At 38.8% G+C, this 18,649-nt stretch overlaps 1 protein-coding gene across 22 annotated transcripts in view; it reads right to left on the reverse strand.

The window, feature by feature from the left end:
• The window catches only part of TANC2 (tetratricopeptide repeat, ankyrin repeat and coiled-coil containing 2), a 439,275-nt gene that overhangs the window by 371,292 nt on the left and 49,334 nt on the right, over window positions 1-18,649 (reverse strand). For all 22 annotated transcript variants that reach the window (XR_007911352.3, XM_051825098.3, XM_051825097.3 and 19 more), the window contains one exon: window positions 7,458-7,547. Coding sequence is in view for 19 of the 22 variants with exons in the window: in XM_051825098.3 (XP_051681058.1) it covers window positions 7,458-7,524 (67 nt within the window). In the remaining 3 variants the exon portion in view is untranslated. The remainder of the gene's footprint in view (window positions 1-7,457; window positions 7,548-18,649) is intronic.

Here is an 18,649-nt window from a genome sequence, read left to right on the forward strand (position 1 = left end):
TACCTGGAATAATGAATGCACCAGTTAGCCAATCTCTCTAAACAGCAATTATTTCCTTCCATTCTTTCTACTTAGCAAAATCATTCCAGTAGCCAAATCCTATCTATTTTACCTCAAAAAAAGTCTTCCTTATGTATCCTCTTTTTATTCCTAGAATCCTTTCTTACTCATTTTCATCATCTCTCAACTAGCATCTCATCATGGCAGTTCAATCTATACACTGATGCCAGAGTTATAATCCTTAAAACATTAATGATTCATCAAGCAAATATTACTGAACATCTGTTATGTGTCAGGTGCAAAGGATACAGCAGTGGGAAAGAGGATGGATTTGTCACAAAAATTGTGTTCTATTAGGAAATACAGATAATAATAGATAAGAGAGAAAAATACAAGATGTTTTAAAAGATCACCAGTGTAAAGACAAAATTAAAAAGAATTGAGGACAAAATAAAAATGGGATATAAAGTGGTTAGTCTTAGATCTGGTGGCCAGGAGAGAAGTCCCCACTGAGAAGCTGACTTCTGAATAATGACCTAAATAAAGGGAGTTAAATACCATTATAGGATAGAGAACAGCAAGCATAAAAGGAGCTACGGCATAGCAGGTAAAGCCACTGCCTGAAGTGCCGGCATCCCATAAGAGGGTTGGTTCAAGACCTGGCTACTCCACTTCTGATCCAGCTCTTTGCTGTGGCCTGGGAAAGCAATAGAGGATGGTCCAAATCCTTGGGTCCCTGCACCTGCATGGGAAACTCGGAAAAAGCTCCTGGCTCCTGGCTTCAGATCAGCCCTGCTCTGGCTGTTGTGGCCAGCTGGGGAGTTAAAGAGCGAATCAGTGGATGGAAGACTTCTCTCTCTCCCTCTCTGCCTTTGCCTCTGCCTCTCTGTAACTCTTTCAAATAAAATAAATCTTTAAAACAAAAAAGCCTTAAAGCAGAAGGCTAACAAGGCTGAGAAGAAAAAAAAACCCACACAAACAAAAACAAGAAGTACAGAGTTATAGGAAATCAAGTCAAAGGTAATCAAGAATAGACACAGAATCATGGGAGGACATGGGCTTTTAGTCAACTTATGTCAGTTTCTTATTTAAAGAGTATGTTTAGCATCTCATATTTGAAATTCCTCACTATAGCCTTCATTATTTGTATTTCCATTCTACCATTCCTCACTCAACCATCTCCTAATTCTGTACCCCAAACCAATGAAAATGGGGAAGTCATCCACAATTAGAAGGCAGGTATTATCAAATTTCAATCTTCTAATTCTAGCTTTCCTATATTCTCACTCAAGTTGAGAATCTTTAACACTTTCAATGAGTATTACAGGTATATATGGGCAGAAAAAAAGATCAAGGAGTAGGTGATTAGTTCAGCAGATTAGACGCCCATGTCTTCTATCAGAGTACTGAGGTTCAGTTCCCAGCTCCAACTCCTGACTCCAGTTTCCCACCAGTGTAGACTTTGGCAGACTGCAGTGATGACTTGAGTCACTGTACTTCTGCCACCCATGTGGGAGACCAGTCCTTGTGGGCATTTGGGATTAAATCAGCTAATGGGAGGTAGTGTGTGAGTGCATGTTCTTTCTCTTCCCCTCCCCCTCCCCCCTCTTTCTGCCTTTCAAATAATAAAAAAAAAAAAAAAAAAAAAAAAAAAAAAAAAAAAAAAAGGACAGACCAGTGTTCTCCTTCAGGAAGAATTTTAATTAGTATTAGCTAATTAATTAGCAGGTGTTTGGTGCAGTAGTTAAGACATCACTTGAGATACCTGCATACCAAATCAGAATACCTGGGTTCAAGTCTCAGCTCTACTTCAGGTTTAAGTTTCCTGCTAATGAACATCCTGGGAGGCAGTAAATGGTAGCTCAAGTACTTGGGTTCCTGCCACCCATGTGGGAGACCCATATTAAGCTGCAGGTTCCTGGCTCCAGCCTGGCTCAGACACAGCTGTTGCAGGCATTTGAGGAATGAATTGAACCATTGGATAGAAGATGTTGCTGGCTGTCTCTGTCTCTCTCTGCCTTTCAAATACAATGAAAAAAAGTTAATTTTTTAACTTTATCATATATTAGCATACAGTTAATAACTAGGAAAGGCATAGGAAATTCCAATATTAATTAGTTTACAATTTAATAATGATTAGTTTTTCAAATAAAACATAAAAGAAACTGATACATTATCCCATAACAAATAACTGGAACCTTTATTTCATGTTTCTATGAAAAAAACTAGAACAGAGGGAAAAAAAGGACACAATTTTAAAAATAAAGTCTGTCTATACTCTGCCACAAGAAGCCACCAAACTCTTGGCTATTTACTGCTCTGGTATAATCCTTAACAACTTAAAATCTTAACATCCAAGTTACTACTTCAAAGAAAAGACAATCAGTTTTCAGATCTCAGTTTAGACTTAATTCTACTAAACTGTCTCATTTATTCAGTGATAACTGTATGTATAAAGTGTGAATTCAACAGTTTCTTTTCATATTAGTTGAATAATCTTGAAAGAGACTTTTTAATCTCTCATCTGGTACACAGACTAAATGAGGGCATCTGTGCAAAAGTCCTTTTCCTTTATGAGACAGAGAGTACACACCGATACAGGTGGTTATTAGTCTATTTACTCTTTGCTGAGGATCTCTCACATTCTCTTTCAATGAAATAATGATATTAGTATACACAATGTCAATGTCTATACTAAAATAGACTTCTCTTTTAATTACATTTTACTACAAACTTTGTTCAGCTGCTGGAAGAAAAGGAAATACACATTCCTTACCCTTAGGCTAGGATAAACTATATTGGGAAGCATTTCTAGAAAGTTTATAAACATTAGAAAGCATTACATTATTAAGTTTTACACTAAGAATACATGCAACAAGCAGGTGAAGCAAAAGAATGACCACTAGGAACCATAATAAAATATAAGTTGGACTTTCATGATTAAGTAAGATTTTTAAAAAATGTTTCAAGTATAAATGCCAAGTTTATTCTGGACAGGGTTAATGTCATGATCAAAGGGATACAGAAAATATAAGATATTAAAAGATGGACAAAGTAGAAAGTTTCTGAATAAGCATTATGGGAGGGTAGGGTGGTATTGTGGCAGAGTGGGTAAAGCTGCCACCTGTGATATACTGCTATCACATATGGGTGACGGCTCGTGTCCTGGATGCTCCACTTTCAATCCAGCTCCCTCTATTGGCCTGGGAAAGTAGCGGAATAGGGCCAAGTATTTGGGCCCCTGCCACTCACATGGGAGACCCAGATGAAGCTCCTGGCTCCTAGCTTTGGCTTGGACAGCTCTGGCAGTTGCAGCCAACTAGGGAGTGAACTAGTGGATGGAAGATCTGCCCCTGCCCCTGCCCCTGCCCCTCCCCCTCCCTCTATCTCTCCCTCTATCTCTCTCTCTTTCAAATAAATAAATAAGTCTTAAAAAAAAAAGCTATGGGGGAAAGATAGAGGGAGGGAGAGAGGGTATCTGGCCTAGCAGCTAAGAGGCCTGCCTCCCATATGGGAGTGTCTAGGTTCAAAATTCAGCTCCATTCTTGACTCCAGCTTCCTGCTGATGCACACTCTGGGAGGCAGCTCAACTGATTAGGTTCCTGCCAGAATCAGAGCCAGGAACAGAACCCAGCTATTCCAATGTGGAACTTGGGCAGTACTTAACAGATAGGCTAAATACCCTTTCCCAAATAAAAACATTTTGATAAAACAAAAGCAAAGTAAGTTCGCTGTATGATTCCACACTAATGGGAATTTTAATGGTTATTCTTCAAACAAAAAGAAAGGGATGGCAGAAAAGAATGAAAATTAATGGAAAGGCCAAATATATGGGTAAATGTAAGTAACAGCATCTTCATAAAACAAAAACAGTATCTTGTTGGAGCTTAAAATACAAATAGGTGAAAAGAATCTAAACTTCTTGCATTATCCAAGAAGGCAACAAAACACCAACTAAGACCAAAGAAAAGAGAAATAAGCATGGATCATGTAGGAAAAATACAAAGAGAGCACACAAAATGCATTACACCAAAATCCAAATATATCACTCACCGAATTAATCTCTTAAGGCTTCCTTAAGAGAAAAAACATGTCTGAATTATAAAAAGAAAACCTAGTTCTATACAATTAATACATTAAGCATATAGAACTATAGAAAGCAAAAGAATGAAGCACTTCATATCTTGCAAATGCTATTCAAAAGAAAGTTGAGGTAGCTATATTAATATCAGACAAGTCAGCTTTCAAGGAAAAGAAATAAAGAGGGATACACCATGATGCTAAAATAATTAACATACAAGAAGAATATAACAATCCTCAATGTGAATGGACCTAATAAGACAGCTTCCTAAATATATAAAGAAGTGGCCAGTGCTGTGGCATAGTGGGCTAAGCCTCCGCCTGCAGTGCTGGCATCCCACGTAGGCACAGGTTCTAGTGCCAGCTGTTCCTCTTACGATCCAGCTCTCTGCTATGGCCCGGGAAAGCAGTACAAGATGGCCCAAGTGCTTGGGCCCCTGCACCCACATGGGTGCAGAAGAAGCTCCTGGCTCCTGGCATTGGACTGGCCCAGGTCCAGCTATTGCAACCATTTGTGGAGTGAACCAGAGAATGGAAAACCATTCTCTCTGTCTCTCTCTCTGTAACTCTACCTTTTTTTTTTTCTTTCTTTCTTTCTTTCTTTTTTTTTTTTTTTTTTTTTTTTTGACAGGCAGAGTTAGACAGTGAGAGAGAAAGAGACAGAAAACTCTTCCTTCCATTGGTTCACCCCCCAAATAGTTGCTATGGCCGGCGCACTGCGCCAATCTGAAGCCAGGAGCCAGGTGCTGCCTCCTGGTCTCCCATGTGGGTGCAGGGCCCAAGCACTTGGGCCATCCTCCACTGCACTCCCAGGTCCCAGCAGAGAGCTGGACTGGAAGAGGAGCAACCGGGACAGAACCGGCGCCCCAACCAGGACTAGAACCCTGGGTGCCGGTGCCTCAGGCGGAGGATTAGTCTAGTAAGCCACGGCGCCGGCGAGTAACTCTACCTTTCAAATAAATAAATAAATAAATATTTACATATACATAAAGAAAAACTATAAGAAACTAGAAGAAAAGTATATACTCCATAATCATAGTGTGGTATTTTTTCACATGTTTCTTAATAAATAATTTTTTGAATAGGATTATTAAATATTTTAAGAGCCATCCCTAACAAAATTGACCTAAATTGCATCTAAAAGCTACATGATTCTCGTTATTTTCAGGAATACTGAAAACATTCACCTAAACTGACCACATGATGAACTATAAAATCTCAATAAATGCCAAAAGAATAAAATAATACAGACTAGAATCACTGATAATGGTACAACTTAACTAGCATTAAATAATAAAAGCGTGACATAATAAAAAGCATATATGTGATTGGTTTCGGTCGTGTTTCCTGGCACATTGCTCTAAAACTTTTGGAATCTCTAAAGTGCTGAGCAGCACATCTGTACACTAACTAGATGACTGCAGGAAGAGAGCTGGCTGCCAGGGGAGTCAACCATGTGATTGAAGGGTTGGAAGCTTCAGCCTTACCCTCTGACCTCTGAGGAGGGAAGAAGCGCTGAATGAGCTCATCACTAACGGGCAGTAATTTAATCAATCATGGCTTTACAATGAAGCCTCCATAAAAACCCACAAGGATGGGATTTGGGAGGCTTCTGTACTGAGGAACATGTGAAGGTTTGGGGAAAGTGGAACACCCAAAAAGGGCACAGAAGCTCAGTACCTCTTACCCCATACACTGCCCTACCCATCTCTTCATCTCATTGTTCCTGTAATATCACAAGTAAACTGTTTTCCTGAGTTCTATGAGCCTTTCTAGTATGTGAGTGAACATGAGAAGGGGGCCATGGAAACCTCCAATTTATAACAAAATTGGACAGATTGGGTGGGTACCTGAAGACCTGCCACTTACGACTGGCATCTGAAGTGGGAGAGTAGGTAGTCTTGTGGAACTGTGGCTGTAACTTGTGTGGGGTCTGCACACAACTCCAGGTTTAGAAAACATCAGAACTGAATTTAATTATAAAACATCCAGTCAGTAACCACCAGAGAATTAAAATGAATTGACAGAGAGATGGGGTGAGGAGGAGGACATATATTTGGTGGCCAGAACTGTTAGTGTGAGTAGTAGACGGAAAAATAGCTTCCTTTAGTTGGTGAAGAGGAGATTTTCCTCATATTAAGATAATCAAGAACTCATCAACTGTTTGAAAATTAATAAGTACACTATTAAATATTTATAGGTCAAAAAGAAATTATAATGGGAATTAGAAACACTTTGAAATAAATGATAATGAATATACTAGCAATATTTACAAACTGCAAAAAATTAAGAAGTTGAAAAGATTATAAAGAATAAAAGTCTACCACATATTAACAAAACAATACTCTATTACATATCTTGTTAATATACATACAAGAATAGTTCAAAATGCGCATAAACAAACAGAATTAAAAAGTAAGCTTATTTTGGCCCCCCAATTTTTTTAAATGCATGCACACTTTTCTTACAATACACCTTTTCCATGAACTTTGTGAAGTGCCTTCATATATACAAATAGTTTTGATTATTTTACTTATATTAAAAATCTGAGATTTATTTCTGTGTTCTTGAAAAACAAAAACAAAAATCTAAAATGCATAAACTTTACTCTAATGGCTGTAAAACTACTCACGTTATAGACCTTTGGAAATAGTTCCTATTTTTATAGCTTCCCCTCCCCCAAAAGTACCTAGGATTGCAATAATTTCACGTTAATTTAAAAAATAAATTAGTTCTGGAGGGTTTTTTATGCGATGTTCAAAAATATTACTCTCTCATACTTGAGGAAAACACATTTTTCTTTCACAAAGTCTTTCACTTGACTGTTCCTGATCAGTGTTCCTTCCCCTTAATAAAGCACATGATAACCTATAGGAATATAAATTTTTTTCTAAATTAAATAAAACATTTAATAATTTAAAAAGTATTACAACATTAATTTAGATTCCTAAAAGAACTGTTTTTTTTTTTTTTTTTTTTTTTTTGGGGGACAGGCAGAGTGGATAGTGAGAGAGAGAGAGAGACAGAGAGAAAGGTCTTCTTTTTGCCATTGGTTCACCCTCCAATGGCCGCTGCGGCCGGCGTGCTGCGGCCGGCGCATCGCGCTGATCTGAAGGCAGGAGCCAGGTACCCATCCTGGTCTCCCATGGGGTGCAGGGCCCAAGCACCTGGGCCATCCTCCACTGCCTTCCCAGGCCACAGCAGAGATCTGGCCTGGAAGAGGGGCACCTGGGACAGAATCCGGCACCCCGACCGGGACTAGAACCCAGTGTGCCGCCGCCACTAGGTGGAGGATTAGCCTATTGTGCCGCGGTGCCGGCCCTAAAAGAACTTTTAATTCTAAAATATCACAGAATAAATGTAGCACAGTCACTTACCACTTGACCTGTTTTTACGACTTGATTTCCCACCAGTAAGAAGCATCTTGAGACTATTCCGAAACATGATTGTGGTAGACCAGTACAAAACTGTAAAACAAAAATGAGAAGATATGTTTAACAAAATTTGATATTCAATTTAAAATACTAAGAATTTAAAATGCAAAATAAATAATTAGCTGATTAAATATATAGTACAAACTTATCACTAGATTAAAAAAAAACACAGTAAACATTTAAATAGTTCTTTAAAATTGCAATATAATATGTCAGTACCCTAGGAAATAAAGGTAATTATCACTGAAGACAAGTCAATACAAATGCAGTCTACCATCCACTTCACTTTTCATTCTCATTTTCTCCATATAGCTCCCTTTCACACTGTGTGTGTGTGTGTGTGTGTGTGTCTGTCTGTCTGTCTGTTTCTCTCTCTCTCATACATACACAGAGGAAGAGAGGAAAGGGGAGGAGAGGGAGAGGGAGGGAGAGAGAGAGAGAGAGATTCTAGAACATAACATCTGCAGATTGTCCTTGGCAAGTTAACAATTCCATCTCACAAGACTACTGATAAGACATGCATCAATGCCTATACTCCCTATGTCCCATTCCCACTAAAGAAGAACACCCTCAATTACGCTTTGGATTACATTCTCTATCACCTTCTCAAAGACATTTTTTAAAGATTTATTTATTTATTTGAAAGGCAGAGAGAGAGCGAGCGAGAGACAGAGAGGGAGATCTTCCATGCTCTGATTCACTCCCCAGTTGGCCAGTGACTAAGGCTGAGCAAGGGTAAAGCCAGGAGCCTGGATCTCCATCTGGGTCTCCCATGTGGGTAGAGATGACCAAAGACTTAGGCCATCTTCTTCTGCTTTCCCAAGTGCATTTGCAGGGAGCTGGACCAGAAGTGGAGCAATTGGGACTCAAACAGGAGCCTATATGGGATGCTGACACTGCAGGCAATGGCTTAACCCACTGCACCACAATGCCAACCCCTCAAAGATATTTATTTTAAAATAACCTTCCTTTCCCTTTCCATACAGTTTTAATTTTTGCTCTCTACTGAAACACTCTAATCATAACATAAACACATCTCAGTGTGTCCTGTCCAATAACAAAGCCCTCCTCTATAGTCCCTTATGGTCCAATTACTGCTTGTATATCTTTGCCCTTCTTCATAGCCAAATTTCCCCAAACATGTTGTCAGTACTTGATGTGCCCAGGAGACTGAATAGAGCAAACATAAAATGGAACACAGGTCAAGAAGCAAAAGCTAAACTAAAGCACAAAATGGTAAAGGTATTAGTGACATATGGAACCCACTGAAAAGGTCTAAAATACACATAATAAAAATTTCTGATGGAGAGAGAAAATTAGGAAGAATCAATTTGAAGTGACAATGATGAAACATTTTTGAACATTAATGAGACATAAAATCACACCTTTAAGAAACCTGGTAAACACAGGCAGAATAAAAACACAAAGAAAAACACTAAGCAAGTCATAGCCAAACTGCTAAACATAAAAAACAAAGAAAACTTTTAAAATACCTAGACAAAAAAAACAACAACAACAACAACAACACACATTTAAAGTATCAATCATCAACAAACTGACAGATGACCATCAAAAGAAATGATGAACAGCAGGAAACAATAGAGTGACTGTTAAAAAATTCTATGTGCCAAACAAGAAATCTATTTTTAAATAAAAATATCCTTGAAAAGTTGAAAATTTAAAAAGATGATTTCAGAAAGGCAAAAAGAACTCATTACTGAAAGAAAATTCTCATAATAGAAAGAAAATGATACTAGGAAATAGCATTGAAATTCAAACTGAAGAGCCACAGAAAAGGTAAATATGAAGGTAAGTACAAATGAATAATGGCAATAAAAATAACACTGAAAGTGTGTTAATTTTTAAATATATATAAAAAATAAAAGACAGGTGTAAGATAAACAGAATTAAAGTTTTTAACATATCTATTGTCCAGGAATAGCAGATGTAACAATTTATATTAGACTTCACTATTTCAAAACTCATGTAGCAATATCTAGAATAGCTGTTAAAAGCTGAATGCGATAAAAAGAATAATTTAAAATATTTAACTAAAAAAGGAAACACAAGCAGAGCACATTTGGATAAAATTCAAATCAAAACCATGTTGAAAGCCTCAACAGCACATTACATCAAGCAAAGAAAGAATATCTGATTTTTAAGACAGGTCTTTTGAAATATTCCAAACTGAAAAAGAGAAAGAAAAAGAAAAAAGAATGATAATAGCCTCCAAGAACTTCTGGATACCACTAAAGAAATATTTGAATTGTGGAAACTCCTCACAGCAAAGAGAGAAAGACATAGAGGCTTAGAAAATCTATTCAACGGGGACCAGTGCTGTGGCCTAGCAGGTCAAGCTGCTGCCTGCAATGCTGGCATCCCATTTGGGTACCAGGTCATGTTCCAGCTGCTCTACTTCCAATCCAGCTCCCTGCTGATGGCCTGGGAAAGCAGCAGAGGATGGTCTGAGTACTTGGGCTCCTGACATCCACATGGGAGGACTCAGAGAAGCTCCTGGCTCTGGCTTGGCCCAGCCCCAGTCACTGCAGCCATCTGGGCAGTGAGCCAGCAGATGGAAGATCTCTTTGCCTCTCCCTCTCTCTGTGTGTGTCTTTAAAAAAAAAAAAAAAAAAAAAGGAAAGAAAGTCTATTCAATGAAATAATCACTAAAAAATTCTTCAATCTGGAGAATGGTACGGACATACTACAGGAAGCCTAGAGAACCCCAAATAGACATAACCAGAATAGATACAGCAACATCTTATTATCAAATTCTCAGAAGTACAACAAAGAGTGAATTCTAAAATTTGCAAGAATAACTCAACAGGTGACTCTTAAGGTAATTCCCATTAGATTAACAGCATATTTTTTAACAGAACCTTACAGGCCAAGATAAAATGGAATGATATATTCCAAGTTTTGAATAAAAAGCAGACAGAATTTGGTGCAGTAGGGAAGTCACCAGTTGAGATGCCCACATCCCATATCAGATTGCCAGGGTCCAAGTCCTGCCTCACACACTTTGGTCCCTATCACCCACAAGAACGATCCAGATGGAACTCCAAGCACCCAGCACTGCCCTTGGCCCAGGCTTAGCTATAGTGGGCATGTGGGGAATAAACCAGCAGTTAGATTTCAACATCTTTCTCTCTCTGCCTTTCAAATAAAATTATTTTTTAAATTGCTGTAATAACTGCCGATCAAGAATACTTTACCCAACAATGTTATCTTTTATGAATGAAGGAGAAATGAAGACTTTCCAAGATAAGCAAAACCTGAGGGAATTCATCACCACCAGATTAGCCTTACAAAATATGTTTTAAGACATCTAAACAGAGAAGCAAAAGGATTAACAACCATCAAAAAACATGTGGAAGTATAAAACACATGAGAAACAGAACAAAGGATATTCAAATTAAATTAAAAAATATCTTAATGACAAGTAATTACAATCAATAGTCACCCTGAACATAAATGGACTAAATGCCCCAGTTGATAGACTAGATGATTGGTTTAAAAACAAGAACCAACAATAAACTATCCACAAGAAACCCACAGAAAACACACACAGACTGAAAGTAAAAGGATGGAAAAACATATTCTATACAAACAGAAACCAAAAGCAAGGAGAAGTAGCTTCACTTACATTAGACAAAACCAACCTTAAGACAAAAACTGTAAAAAGATACAGACTCATTATATAATGAGCAAGGAATCAACTCAACAAGAAGTGACACTGGTAAATGTATATGCACCTAGTGTTAGTATACCATTATAAAACAAACATTGTTAGATCTAAAGAGAGAGATAAGCTCTAACACAATAATAGCAGGGGGCTTCAACACCCCACTTTCATAAAAGGATAGATTGTCCAAAAAAAGAAATAAACAATAACAAATTTAAATGATATAGACTAAATGGATCAGAGACCATAAAACCCAATGACTGAAAACCACACATTCTTTTCTTTAGCACATAGAACATTCACTAAGACAGACTATACAGTAGATCACAAAAAAGTCTCAACAAATTTTTTTAAAACTGAAATCATATGTATGTTTGAACACAATAGAAGAAAATCTGAAATCAACAACAAAAGAAAACTCTAGAAATTATACAAATACATGGAGATTAAACAATATATTTCTGAATGAACAATAGGTAACTGAAGAAATCAAACAAGAAATTTAATCTTTGAAACTAATGAAAAGAAACATAACATACCAAAACTTACAGGATACATAAATAGTAATACTAGGGAGTTTATAGAAATAAGTGTCTATATCAAAAACAAATGAACAAAAACAGAAAGATAACAAACAACCTGACAACGCATTTTAAGGACTTAGGAAAACAAACCAACGTCAAAGTTAGTAGAAAGGAAATAATAAATACCAAAGCAGAGTGGGGCCACCACTGTGGCTAAGTGGGTTAACGCCCTGGCCTGAAGCATCGGCATCCCATATGGGCGCCAGTTCTAGTCCTGGCTGCTCCACTTCTGATCCAGTTCTCTGTTATGGCCTGAGAAAGCAGTACAAGATGGCCCAAGTCCTTGGGCCTCTGCACCTATGTGGGAGACCTGGAGGAAGCTCCTGGCTCCTGGCTTCAGATTGGCGCAGCTCTGGCTATTGCAGCCATTTAGGGAGTGAACCAATGGATGGAAGACCTCTCTCTCTCTCTCTCTCTCTCTCTCTCTCTCTCTGTGTGCGTGTGTGTAACTGACTTTCAAATAAATAAATAAACCTTTAAAAAATAAATATCAAAGCAGAGATAAATCACATAGAAACTTGGGTCCCTGCTACCCATATGGGAGACAGGGATTGGGTCTCCTATCACAGTACTTTTTCAAGTTCCAGCTCTTCTGCTTCTGATCCAGCTTCCTGCTAATGCACCTGGGAGGCAACAGATGATGGCCCAAGTACTTGGGTTCCTGCCACCAATATGGGAGAACAGGATGGAGTTTCTGGCTTTTGGCTTCGGTCTGACCCAGCCACAGCTGTTGGCTGCCATTTGGGGAGTGAACAAGTGAAGATCTCTCTCTCTCTTTCTCTCTCTGCTTTTCAAGTAAATAAAAAATATTTTTTAAAAAGAAAAATCTCACATATAAAAAACAAGCCAAGATAACATCCTGAACTTAAGCAAAAAATTTTTTTTAAATAAATTAGTCATCAGTTTTGAAATATAATTTTTCCTTACTACTCATAAAATATCTTATAAAATGACTGAAATGTATAAAGAATGAAATAAAACATAAAATACTTATTTAAAGCTAATTATCGGCCGGCGCCGCGGCTCAATAGGCTAATCCTCCGCCTAGCGGCGCCGGCACACCGGGTTCTAGTCCCGGTCGGGGCGCCAGATTCTGTCCTGGTTGCCCCTCTTCCAGGCCAGCCCTCTGCTGTGGCCAGGGAGTGCAGTGGAGGATGACCCAGGTGCTTGGGCCCTGCACCCCATGGGAGACCAGGAAAAGCACCTGGCTCCTGGCTCCTGCCATCGGATCAGCGCGGTGCGCCGGCCGCAGCGCGCCGGCCGCGGCGGCCATTGGAGGGTGAACCAACGGCAAAGGAAGACCTTTCTCTCTGTCTCTCTCTCTCACTGTCCACTCTGCCTGTCAAAAAAAATAAAAAATTAAAAAAAAAAAAGCTAATTATCCATGTCATATTACATCTTGATAAAATGATTTTCTTATTCAAGTTAACATACCATCAGAAAATGTATTATAATAAAATAATATATAAACTTCACAAATCGAAGCTAAATGGGATAAGGTTTGATTCAACTAACAATAACACAAGCCTAGATTTCATCTTACAATTTATATCCAAATTTTAAAATATTAACTCTCTCAGGAGAAATAATTAGATAAATTCCTGGCAGGTGAATCTCTGGACAGGAGGAAAATAAGCCCCAATCATTGCTAATTGTCTTATATTTGACTATTTGAATATCATGGTATCTACAAGATTCCTAAGCTTTTAGGTTTATGATACCTGTTCTAACCACACTAGAGATGTATTGACTTCTTAATGGTCCACCAAGGCTGGAGACTCAGTATCTCCTTTCAATGCCCTTTTCTAGTACTTAATTAATGAACAATCATTTTCACTTTCAATGTTCATTCCTCCCATATATTTTTTTTCCACTCATTTTTTTTATTAATTTTTTTTATCTTTCATTTAATGAATATAAATTTCCAAAGTACGACTCATGGATTACAATGGCTTACCCCCCCCCCCATACCGTCCCTCCCACCCACAACCCTCCCCTTTCCCACTCCCTCTCCCCTTCCATTCACATCAAGATTCATTTTCGATTATCTTAATATACAGAAGATCAGCTTAGTATACCTTAAGAAAGGATTTCAACAGTTTGCTCCCACACAGAGACATAAAGTGAAAAATAATAGATGATTTTTTTTTAAATGATGATGAAATCAGATCAGACCTATTGTCATGTTTAATCCCAGTGAGAGTCAAGTTGGGAATTGATAATTTCTTTTTTTTTTTTTTAACAGAAGATCAGTTTAGTGTACATTAAGTAAAGATTTCAACCTTTTGCACCCCCATAGAAACACAAAGTGAAATATACTGTTTGAGTACTCGTGATAGCATTAAGCCTCAATGTACAGCACATTAAGGACAGAGATCCTACATGAGGAGTAAGTGCACAGTGACTCCTGTTGTTGACTTTACAAATTGACACTCCTGTTTATGGCATCAGTAATCTCCCTATGCTCCAGTCATGAGGTTCCAAGGCTATGGGAGCCCCTTGAGTTCTCCGACTCTTATCTTGTTTAGACACGGTCATAGTCAAAGTGGAGGTTCTCTCCTCCCTTCAGAGAAAGGCACCTCCCTCTTTGAAGACCTGTTCTTTCCACTGGGATCTCACTCACAGAGATCTTTTTGCCAGAGTGTCTTGGCTTTCCATGCCTGAAATACTCTCATGGGCTTTTCAGCCAGATCCGAGTGCCTTTAGGGCTGATTCTGAGGCCAGAGTGCTATTTAGGACATCCGCCCTTCTATGAGTCTGCTGAGTATCTCACTTCCCATGTTGGATCACTCTCCCCTTTATTTATTCTATCGGTTAGTGTTAGCAGGTACTAGACTTGTTTATGTGCTCCCTTTGACTCTTAGTCCTTTCATTATGATCAATTGTGAACTGAAATTGATCACTTGGAATAGTGAGATGGCATTGGCACATGCCACCTTGATGGGATTGAACTGGAATCCCCTGGTATGTTTCCAACTCTACCAATTGGGGCAAGTCAGCCCGAGCATGCCCCAAGTTATACATCTCTTCCCTCTCTTATTCCCACTCTTATGTTTGACAGGGATCACATTTCAGTTAATTTTCAACACTTAAGAATAACTGTGTGATAATTGCAGAATTAAACCAGTCATATTAAGTAGAACAGACAAAAAAAAATACTAGGAGGGATAATGATTAAGTTGTCCATTAACAGTCAGGGCTATGCTGATCAAGTCACCATTTCTCATAGTGTCCATTTCACTTCAGGAGGTTTCCTTTTTGGTGTTCAGTCAGTTGTCACCGATCAGGGAGAACATATGGTATTTGTCCCTTTGGGACTGGCTTATTTCACTCAGCATGATGTGTTCCAGATTCCTCCATTTTGTTGCAAATGACTGGATTTCGTTGTTTCTTACTGCTGTATAGTATTCTAAAGAATACATATCCCATAATTTCTTTATCCAGTCTACTGTTGATGGGCATTTAGGTTGGTTCCAGGTCTTGGCTATTGTGAATTGTGCTGCAATAAACATTAGGGTGCAAACCGCTTTTTTTTTTTTTTTTGACAGGCAGAGTGGACAGTGAGAGAGAGAGACAGAGAGAGAAAGGTCTTCCTTTTGCCGTTGGTTCACCCTCCAATGGCCGCCGCTGCAGCCGGCGCACCGCGCTGATCCTGGCAGGAGCCAGGAGCCAGGTGCTTTTCCTGGTCTCCCATGGGGTGCAGGGCCCAAGCACCTGGGCCATCCTCCACTGCACTCCCTGGCCATAGCAGAGAGCTGGCCTGGAAGAGGGGCAACCGGGACAGAATCCGGCGCCCCAACCGGGACTAGAACCCGGTGTGCCGGCGCCGCTAGGTGGAGGATTAGCCTATTGAGCCACGGCGCCGGCTCTAAACCGCTTTTTTGTTTGTCAATTTAAACTCCTTTGGGTAAATTCCAAGGAGTGGGATGGCTGGGTCGAATGGTAGGGTTATATTCAGGTTTCTGAGGAATCTCCAGACTGATTTCCATAGTGGCTTGACCAGTTTGCATTCCCACCAACAGTGGGTTAGTGTCCCTTTTTCCCCACATCCTCTCCAGCATCTATTGTTGGTAGATTTCTGAATGTGAGCCATTCTAACTGGGGTGAGGCGGAACCTCATTGTGGTTTTGATTTGCATTTCCCTGATTGCTAGTGACCTTGAACATTTTTTCATGTGCCTGTTGGCCATTTGGATTTCCTCTTTTGAAAAATGTCTATTGAAGTCCTTGGCCCATCTCTTAAGTGGGTTGTTTGTTTTGATCTTGTGGAGTTTCTTGATCTCTTTGTAGATTCTGGTTATCAACCCTTTATCTGTTGCATAGTTTGCAAATATTTTTTCCCATTCTGTCGGTTGTCTCTTCACTCTCCTGACTGTTTCTTTTGCAGTACAGAAACTTCTGAATTTGATGCAATCCCAATAGTTGATTTTGGCTTTGACTGCCTGTGCCTCCCGGGTCTTTTCCAGAAATTCTTTGCCTGTGCCAATATCTTGCAGGGTTTCTCCAATGTTCTCTAATAACTTAATGGTGTCAGGACGTAGATTTAGGTCTTTAATCCACGTTGAGTGGATTTTTGTGTAAGGTGTAAGGTAGGGGTCTTGCTTCATGCTTCTGCACATGGAAATCCAGTTTTCCCAGCACCATTTATTGAATAGACTGTCCTTGCTCCAGGAATTGGTTTTAGATCCTTGATCAAATATAAGTTGGCTGCAGATGTTTGGATTGATTTCTGGTGTTTCAATTCTGTTCCATTGGTCTATCCATCTGTTTCTCTACCAGTACCATGCTGTTTTGATTACAACTGCCCTGTAGTATGTCCTGAAATCTGGTATTGTGATGCCTCCAGCTTTGTTTTTGTTGTATAAGATTGCTTTAGCTATTCGAGGTCTCTTGTGCCTCCATATGAATTTCAGCATCATTTTTTCTAGATCTGCGAAGAATGTCTTTGGTATCTTGATTGGGATTGCATTGAATCTATAAATTGCTTTTGGGAGAATGGACATTTTGATGATGTTGATTCTTCCAATCCATGAGCATGGAAGATTTTTCCATTTTTTGGTATCCTCTTCTATTTCTTTCTTTAAGGTTTTGTAATTTTCATCGTAGAGATCTTTAACGTCCTTGGTTAAGTTTATTCCAAGGTATTTGATTGTTTTTGTAGCTATTGTGAATGGGATTGATCTTAGCAGTTCTTTCTCAGTCATGGCATTGCTTGTGTATACAAAGGCTGTTGATTTTTGTGCATTGATTTTATATCCTGCCACTTTGCCAAACTCCTCTATGAGTTCCAATAGTCTCTTAGTAGAGTTCTTTGGATCCTCTAAGTACAGAATCATATCGTCTGCAAAGAGGGATAGTTTGACTTCTTCCTTCTTGATTTGTATTCCTTTGATTTCTTTTTCTTGTCTGATGGCTCTGGCTAAAACTTCCAAAACTATGTTAAATAGCAGTGGTGAGAGTGGGCATCCCTGCCTGGTGCCAGATTTCAGTGGAAATGCTTCCAACTTTTCCCCATTCAATAGGATGCTGGTCGTGGGTTTTTTATAAATTGCTTTGATTATATTGAGGAATGTTCCTTCTATACCCAATTTGCTTAGAGTTTTCATCATGAAAGGGTGTTGACTTTTATCAAATGCTTTCTCTGCATCAATTGAGATAATCATATGGTTTTTCTTTTGCAGTCTGTTAATGTGGTGAATCACATTGATTGATTTGCGAATGTTGAACCATCCCTGCATACCAGGGATGAATCCCACTTGGTCTGGGTGGATGATTTTCCTGATGTGTTGTTGTACTCTATTGGCCAGAATTTTATTGAGGATTTTTGCGTCTATGTTCATCAGGGATATTGGTCTGTAATTTTCTTTCAGTGCTGCATCTTTCTCTGGCTTAGGGATTAAGGTGATGCTGGCTTCATAGAAAGAATTTGGGAGGATTCCCTCTTTTTCGATTGTTCTGAATAGTTTGAGAAGAAATGGGATTAGTTCTTCTTTAAATGTCTGGTAGAATTCAGCAGTGAATCCATCTGGTCCTGGGCTTTTCTTTGTTGTCCTCCCATATATTTTAAAGCCTCTTTCATATGCTAGTATTTTTAAAAATCACACTATGCTCCTCATAAAAATGTTTACATAATATTGTAATCAAATTAAGTTTTCTGCACTATTTTGATAATCATAGTATTCCTTTTTTCATTCTAAAAGTGTATTTTAAAATCTCTTTTTTCAGTATCCTTTTTTCTGCTTTAATATTATTTTTTTATTCTCATTTCTGACTTATGATAGATTGGTCTTTTTCTTATTTTATCCTGGTTTCCAATTTAAGAAACATGTTTCTTAATATTAAAACTATACATAATAAATAGGAAATATTTTTAAAAGTAAGAAAATAAGAAATAATGAAAATTGGGGGGCTGGTGCTGTGGTGCAGCATGTAAAGCCACCACCTGCAGTGCAGGCATCCCATATGAGCGCCGGTTCGAGTCCTGGATGCTCCACTTCTGATCCAGCTCTCTGCTATGGCCTGGGAAAGCAGTACAAGATGGCACAAGTCCTTGGGCCCCTGCACCCACGTGGGAGATCCAGAAGAAGCTCCTGGCTGCTGGCTTCAGATCAGCACAGCTCCAGCCATTGCAGCCATCTGGATCCTTATATAGCAATGGGCTAAAGATCAGGATGTCCCTAGTCTGCCCACTCCAGACCAACTACAGCTGCCAACATCATCATAAACCCTGCAGGCTGCTCTTCCTATGAAACAACGTGAGCTGGCCAGACAAAATGATAGGATTTATAAAATTTCTTGAAAAAACTGTTTTATTATTCTAGAATACATGTATAAAAAATAGGAAAAAAAGCACAAGAAAATGGAAAT

The sequence above is a fragment of the Oryctolagus cuniculus genome, chromosome 17 (assembly GCF_051225735.1).
Source record: "Oryctolagus cuniculus isolate XC-2025 breed Fujian yellow rabbit chromosome 17, ASM5122573v1, whole genome shotgun sequence".
Taxonomy (NCBI): Eukaryota; Metazoa; Chordata; class Mammalia; order Lagomorpha; family Leporidae; genus Oryctolagus; species Oryctolagus cuniculus.